At 48.1% G+C, this 7,584-nt stretch overlaps 1 protein-coding gene across 1 annotated transcript in view; it reads right to left on the bottom strand.

The window, feature by feature from the left end:
• The window catches only part of FRMD4A (FERM domain containing 4A), a gene marked incomplete at its 5' end in the record, with an annotated part of 38,168 nt that extends 30,589 nt beyond the window's left edge, over positions 1-7,579 (bottom strand). Inside the window, 2 exons of the mRNA XM_010131150.1 lie at positions 3,158-3,296; positions 7,479-7,579. Coding sequence (XP_010129452.1) covers positions 3,158-3,296; positions 7,479-7,579 — 240 coding nt within the window. The remainder of the gene's footprint in view (positions 1-3,157; positions 3,297-7,478) is intronic.
• Positions 7,580-7,584: the final 5 nt, after the last annotated feature.

The raw sequence follows: 7,584 nt of genomic DNA, 5'->3' as shown, positions 1-7,584 counted from the left end.
GGAATCAGATCAACGGCTCATTCCATACAGGCCACTGAGCAGCAGCCAGCGCGAGGCCTGGGCTAGACTTTGTACTGACAGCACAACAGCGGAAAGCTAGATTACATCCCATTAGCGCTCCCCGGGGCCCTGCAGCCCCTCCAGGCTCAAAAATTTTACAGCACTTAGTGCAGACCTGCCAAGTCTCATTTACATGGAGGGAGACTGGCTCATTCACGAGTCATTTCCAAGCACGGGGCCAAACTGATCTCCAGTGTTGTTCTGACAGGGTCAGAGGGTGAAAAAAATCCATCAGTGAAATGCAAGTGTAGATGGACACTAGGGATGAATTTATCCCTCTTGCTTGCAGTGATGGGGCTTTGCTCCAGGTGATGTTTTGAAACCCCTGGCCTATTTTCCACTGGTTTATTCAGCCAAAAAGCCTCGTGCTTGGTGGAATGTGCTGTTGGAAATTCCCACAAAATGGTACTTCTCAAGGCTTCTAGACCAAACATTTGATTGATTCAGTGCAGTCAGCAGAGAAAAGACAACCCCTGAAGTCCTGCCGCATCTGCCTCATGAAAAAAAGGGAAGCTGACAGGGGAGCTGCATGCTGACATGTTCACTCAGAAAGCTGGGGATCTTTTCAGTCTCCACGTTACGCTTCGATTGCAAGGAGGGAGAGAGAGATCAGCAGGGAACGAGACACTGGGAACTCAGTGAGTTGGCAGGAGTTCAATGCAAAGTGAGGCTGCAAAGAAGGCTGGGACCTCACTGCCTTGCAAGAGGGTCAAAATCCAGGCAAAGCTGAATTTATTTCTTTTCAGTATGAAATGAAGGGGTTTTTTTTCCAGTGGAGCTGTGCAGAAGGCCGAGATCTCAGCCAGTGCCCTGTTATGTGAGGAGCAGAGAGTTCACACTTGCTTTATCACTATGTCCTGTCCCCTGCCATCTAACCTACAGCACTGGAGTGAAGGCTCAGCTGCAGTGAGTTCTAGCAGTCTTTTTCTTCTAAGTTTGTTTTTATTTTTCTTTCTCTTGACAAAACGATGTGAAATGCCAAGTTTAGACATGAAAGGAAAGAATATCTAAGTCTGGCTTTGAAGCTGGAGATTCAACTGAAGTAGGGGCTGAGATTTAAGGGAATACAAACTCAAGTGACCTGAAACTCAAATAAATGTTTGTCTAAGCCCTTGAGAGCTGAAAAGAAGATATTTTACATCACCCCACTCTGGAATATGTTGTATTGGTTTTCAAGAGAAAAGTGCACATGACCAGCAGGATGGACTGAAGAGAGCAGTTACAACTGATGGATCTATCAACCTTGACAGCATCACGTCAAAGATGAGGACAACAGACTAAACCACCAGGTCGCTTAAGAGAAAGGGACAAAAATATTTGCATGTCTTAACTTCAAAGCCTCACCGTGACCACCGGGATTATTGTGACAAAGTACACTGATGTGGTCACAGACGTGACAGGTTGACAAACGAGGGCTGGTGGAGTGGTGCTGTCTGTAGGAGTGTAAGAGACGGGAGATCAGATTGAAACACAATCTGCCAACAACAAAAGAAGTCGCTGAAGGCGAGTCCTGGGCATTTAAGAGACCCAGTTTCTTACCGAAGAAACGAGAGGAGGGAATCTCCTTTTGTTTGTTGGTTGCTTGTGACCTAAATACCTTGCAGCTAGATCAGCAAATCCATCTGGCTAAAAGCAAATAAACCCAAACTTCTGTTTGTTTGCTGAGCTGCTTTTGTTGAGAGCAAAACAGAGAGGACTACACATTGCCCTGGTGGTGCTGGGCAGAGGAGGGGGACAGGAAAGCATTACTTGGTATCGAGTGAGTGTGCAATTTCGTCTGTGCTCACAGCTGGCACTTAGGCAGAGGTGGAAGTTAGCTACACCCCTAAATTCAATATAGCTCAGAGCAACTAAGATGACTCCTGGTATTTGGCATTAGATGGGACACGGCCAAAGTGACTGTAACCATGTGTCCTGGCCAAGGCATCAAAAAATCCTACCCACTCCATAACAAAGTCACAGAGATCGTGATGGGGAAAGCAATGTCAGAAGGATTTAGAGTGAGCTAGACTAATGTGACACTGATGGCCCTTCATGTAATTTCAGCAAGCCAATTCCATTCATTTAACTGGCAGAAAAACAATGCAGGAAAGAAAAACAGGAAAAAGAAGTATTTTTCTGCCATTTTATTGGGCTGAACTGGCTCATGAAGGGACCTGATAGGGACAGGGCCTGTGATGTGTGCAGGTGGAAGCAGCCCTTGCCTGAAAACACAGGCAGTGCTTTCGGCAATCGCAGGATGTTAAGATTGTTTCAGCCATTTGGAGAAGAATGACCCTGCATGCTCCTGCCATTTCACCAGAAACAAGAGGCAATGCAGGTAAGAATGGACCCACTCAACGACATGGGCTCTATCTTCTCTGTGAAGTTTTACACCAGCATGCTCATATGGAGAGAGATGTCTGCATGAGAAGCCTCTCTTCTGTCTCAAAATGATCTCAAAGTGATCAAAGTGGTCTCCTGCTGCTCTGGGTATGCCTAAAACTACTGTTGATGAAAGGAATTAGCAGGGGAACACACACTCCTCTGGTTTCAAGGTGGTTTCTTTTGTGCATTGAGTAGCCCTTTGTGCAGCACCAGATCAAGACAGTTTCTTGTAAGGCCAGGCTGTCAGCATCCTGCCTCGCCTCCTGTTGTGAGATTCTGTGCAGAGAGAGAAATAATATCCCTTCCCCACATTTCTAGGAAAATACAATAAGTAAAAAGCAAAAGACAGCAAGAAGGATTCAGAAACAGGTGTAGAGTATGAAGCTACTTTGAACTTCATTATTGGAAGCTGCCCTAACTTTATGATAGTTCAAGAACCAGAAGACATGTGGAAACCATCCAGACAGGGGCGCGACCCTATATGCCTGCAAATGTTAGCTCCTCCAATTTGGCCACAGTTCAGAACAATTTTTCTCTCAACCTTCACTCCCACAGACAAGAATTCGATACAAATTTGCTCAATTTGGCTAAAGCCAGCAGGTATTTTGGAGTCAGTTGGAAACGGAGGGAAGGAAAGGAGCTGCCATCTGGACTCGACCTTGCTGAGACTGTGGAGAGTGCGAAGGACTCACCCACTGAAACATGCACGTCCCACCTCCGACACGCTTACCTTGCTCTGCTTTCTGTCCAGGTAGAACTGATGTTGACTAATGGCCATAGCCCAGATAGACTTTATTAGTGCTGGACAGGCGTACCACGTATGCACAGCAATGCCACTATGCCCAAAAGTCCTCCTGGTCACAGATGCCCTGGAGAGGAGAAAACAACAAACTGTGGTTACACCAAGGTTTCCTCGGGTTGTTTTCTGTGGCAGAACCTATCACAGACCTCATAGTAAAAGCTACTGTCTTTACCGTACACATCCTTGCAGTAATGGGAGAAGAATTCTTAGAGAACAGCAATAAATAGCTAATCAAGTCAGGAAAGTATTTACTTTAAAAAACTCCTCAAGTTAGTGAGTTCCAGAAGACTAACAGTGAAGATCATCCAGTTTGTCCAGTTCAGATTGTATTCCTGGGTTTGGCTGAGCTGATGCTGACTTGCTACATGTCCCAGGCGAGTCACCAATGCCCAAGCATGTGTGAATTCTCTGCGTCTCTTCCGAGGCTGAGAAGACACCTGAGGCCAAATCCTCATACCCTCCACTACCTCTGGCTTTGGATGGTGGCTCTCAACTGTTAGGACCCAGAAGACAACTAAAGATCCACAATGGCTGCTTTAGGAAAAATGGGAGAAACTCTTCAGGTACCTTGATTTCCCCACTTGTAAACAGATACAGCAGGGCTTGCCATGTGGCATGGGAAAGGGAAGTTGTGGGGCTCGGTGAGAGCTGCCTAGCGCCCTGGAGAGAAGAATGTCACTCAGTGATTAGCTGAGTGAATATAAAACCAGGAAAAATAAGAGCTAAATGTTTCTTCTCTGGGACTCCCAATTGCCCTCAAATATTAGCAAGAACCACAGGTTAGGTTTCCCCCTGCTTTTGCAGCTGTACAAAACTGCCTGATTATTCCTCCCCAGCCCCCAACTCTAACCACACCAGCAGAGCTCCTGACACCGGCACACCAGCACACACAGGCTTGCAGTGTCCTGGTCTGCAGAACCCCTCCCACGGCAGGGATGGAGCACTGGCTGGAGTAAACCAAGCCACTGATCTACAGAGCCCAAATAAATGAGGTCCTCCTCTCCAGTCTGTTCAGAAGAGTCTTGTGGTGGAGAACGATTATGAAATGAATGGGAGCAGGGGTACAGAGGCCAGCTCAGAACTGTGACACTTCTGTTAAAGCCTTTCACGTAGGTACATGGATAGTGAAGAGGGGCCAGTGCAAGAGGCAGCGTGTGCTGTGAAGGGGCTGCCACAGTCCGTAGCCAGCAGGCACTCTGTGGTTTTCAGATGTGGAGGTGACACTGCAGGACAGCCCAGGAGTCTACCTGCAGTGCAAGGGATGGTCGACTCTTTTACCATCACTTGGAAGTCCTCAAGCCTGCTAAGGCAATGGCTCCCCTTCTGCACTGGCCACCTCTCTGCTGCCTGTGGGCTACTGCCCTGTCCAAAATTGGAGGCGAAGTGGGGAGGGGAGGCATACAGTCAAAGCAAGTTGTGATAGAGCCAAGAACAAAAGAGAAGCAAAACTCTGCAGCAAAATGGGAACAGCTGGCTGGGTTCAGCCCGGGAGAGGGCTGACAGCTCTTGTGTCGGGACCTTTTCGGTGCTGCAAAATGTGTTAGAAGTCAAATTGTGAAGCTAGAAATCAGAGTGAAATTTCTCTGAGGACAGAGCCATGGCCAATGCAAACAGTCTGAGACAACTGGGATCTCCTATTTAAATGTTACTCTGGGCTGAGTTGTTCCATGCAAAGGGAGCAGAACACCTTGTCCCATTTTAAGTATTGTTCCTGTGAGAAAACTCCCTCTGTATGCAACAGGATAGTGACTGATGGTCCTAATGAAGATGGATGCTGGGCTGCCTCATCCCTATCACTGGACAGGAAATGAAGGATGTGCTGGGAGGTGCTCTTGAAGTGAGGATGGAGGGGGGATCCAACTCTGGATGCTTTACATTAGTTGAAGGGACACAAAGCACTGCAGCTCATCAGCATATAAGGCTCTAAGGCATTAAGGCACTCAAACATGGACTAAAACCTGAACTCGGGGGTCATCTCTTCAGTTCAAATGCAGTTACTCGTTTTGAACTCTCAAAAACATACTCTGCAAGCCATTCATCTTCTCATCTTAAAGAGCAGTGAGTTCCATTTTTTTTTCTTTTTAGGATCTGTACATGTTTCCCATCAAAACTTGGCAGTGCTGGGTGAATGGTTGGACTTGATGGTCTTAAAGGTCTTTTCCAACCTAAACAAGTCTATGATTCTACGAAAACTGCAGACCCCATTAGAAAGTGTGTAGACTTAAGCTGGTCAGAGCTGTGGACTTGCTTTTCACAGCTGTCCTCTAGGAACCTGCAAGAGATGGCCCATGGGTGTTTTTTTCATAACTTCCCCCCACACATGCCACGTGCATTGTGGAATTAACCCTGTCAATAACCCCTAAAACATGTAATTTCCTCCTTTCTGGGATAAGTAACCGCAATGAAAAGAGGTTAAATGGCTTGTTTGGGGACAGGAAGCCACGAGCAGAGGCAGGGCTTAAAATCATACATTGTGCTCCCAGCCCTGGCCACAGCCATGGAGCCGTGCTTGCACTCCTGCGAGCGTGGCTTCGCTGACTCAGGCTCTGGTTTGGCTACACGGAGAGGAATGTGGAGAGAGCGCTGTGTTGGCTACTCCTCTGCCTCTACACGCCGAACAACTCACAGGAGTCCATCCCACTTGGCTGGGAGACTATAACCTGAGCTGCGTTCCCACCATGCCACTGCAACGTGCCTTGCTGCTTCACAGGCAGAGTACCAGATAGACCTGGATGGTGGTACTCTCTGGATGTAACAACCAACCACATTAATTCCCTTGTAGTGAGAAAGTACCAGGCTGACTACCTGGGACAGGGTTTTGTTCTCCTGGTGTTGATTCAGGGAAACAACACAATGGAATAAAAACCAGAAGCTCTTCCATGTCAGTAATTCCTATAATCTAAATACAAATGAGATGGAAGTTCCTCTGTGCGGTCACATTTCATACGTGATACTGAGTTGCAAACATCATCGCAATTTTAATGTCCCAGAGCTATTTGCTTTCTTCTCCTTGCAATTAATTGCTGCTTCCAGGAAATGGCCAGCCTGGGTGTTCAGGGGCTTCTCACTGCTGGCAACTTGCAGCACGCGTTTCTAATGGCTCGCCCGCTGCTGAAGGCTTGGTGGGGGAAGGAGTGCACCACCCCCAGCTCCCACTGCTGGAAGATCTTCCAGCGCATTTTGAGCTTTGGGAATTTGTTCTGCTAGATTTCATGTGACTATTTACATGGTTAATATCAAGCAGATGCTTCACGGCTCTGCTGACCTGGAGCTGCACAATGACACAAGCGCCTCTACTCAGTTTCTGCTTTAACAAAATGCACCTACGAGGACAGGTACCATTATATTGGTGTGACCATGCTCCTATGAGGGCAAATAAACACAGAAAGAGCATGCAGAATCCCCCTAATAAAAGTATGTATGTTCGTACACAGAAAGGCACGGGAAACAGGTGAAACTGGCTCACAGCTGGGCGATCCACAAAACATGCTACTACCAGCGGCACATCAGATCGGTCTGGGAAGAGACCTGGTTTCCGTCAGTCATATTCGTACATACTTTGCAAGTGGGACATTGCTTTTCGCAAGCACAACTCACAGAGCAATATACACACTGGTCACTGTCTGCAGTAACCACCCACTAACACAAATGAGTGAGAGCTGCAGAACGCGCTGATTAGATGCAGCACAGTCACTTGAACTCATTCTCTCCCACGTTAAGCTTCTGAAGGAACTAAAAGAGGCTGCTGTGCCAAAAAGACAGATGGGCTTTCATCCAGACTGCCGATAAACCTCTGGTACTGTGCCATTCCTTTCAGTTGCACTACTGAATATTTATTTACAAGGAAGCAAGTGAGTACAAAATCTGGCGCCCATCTCCAGGCTCCAAGTGCAACACGGGGACAAGGCAACCCCCCCTTTCACGCACGGGGGTTGATGGCACCAGCGCCGGGGAACCAGCACTGCACAGCCCTGGGGTCAGAAGGTGCCAAAAAGAGGGAAGGAAAAAATAAAAATACCGCTAAGAGCCGAGGGGAAACACATCCTCCGAAACACTCACCCGAACCCAAAGCAGCAGCCCCCGGCTTCGTACCCGCTGTCCCTTGCTTACGGGTTCCCCAGCTAGCAAGAGCTGCTAGCACCGCATAGCAGGACGGGGAACGCGGCTCACCTCGACCCGGCTCGGGACTGCAAAGCCCGGCTCGGGACTGTAAAGCCCGGCTCGGCACGGCTCATCTCTCGGCACTCACCTGCGCGGGTCGTGCACCTCCACCGAAAACTTCTTCTCGCGGAAATAGAGGTTCTCCAGCTGCCTCCATTGGAAGATCTGCGGGGAGAAGAAGGGGTTGAGGCTTC

The sequence above is a fragment of the Buceros rhinoceros genome, unplaced genomic scaffold (assembly GCF_000710305.1).
Source record: "Buceros rhinoceros silvestris isolate BGI_N320 unplaced genomic scaffold, ASM71030v1 scaffold18932, whole genome shotgun sequence".
Lineage (NCBI taxonomy): Eukaryota > Metazoa > Chordata > Aves > Bucerotiformes > Bucerotidae > Buceros > Buceros rhinoceros.
Note: the sequence above shows the minus strand (reverse complement) of the source record. Positions and strands in the feature narration are given on the sequence as shown.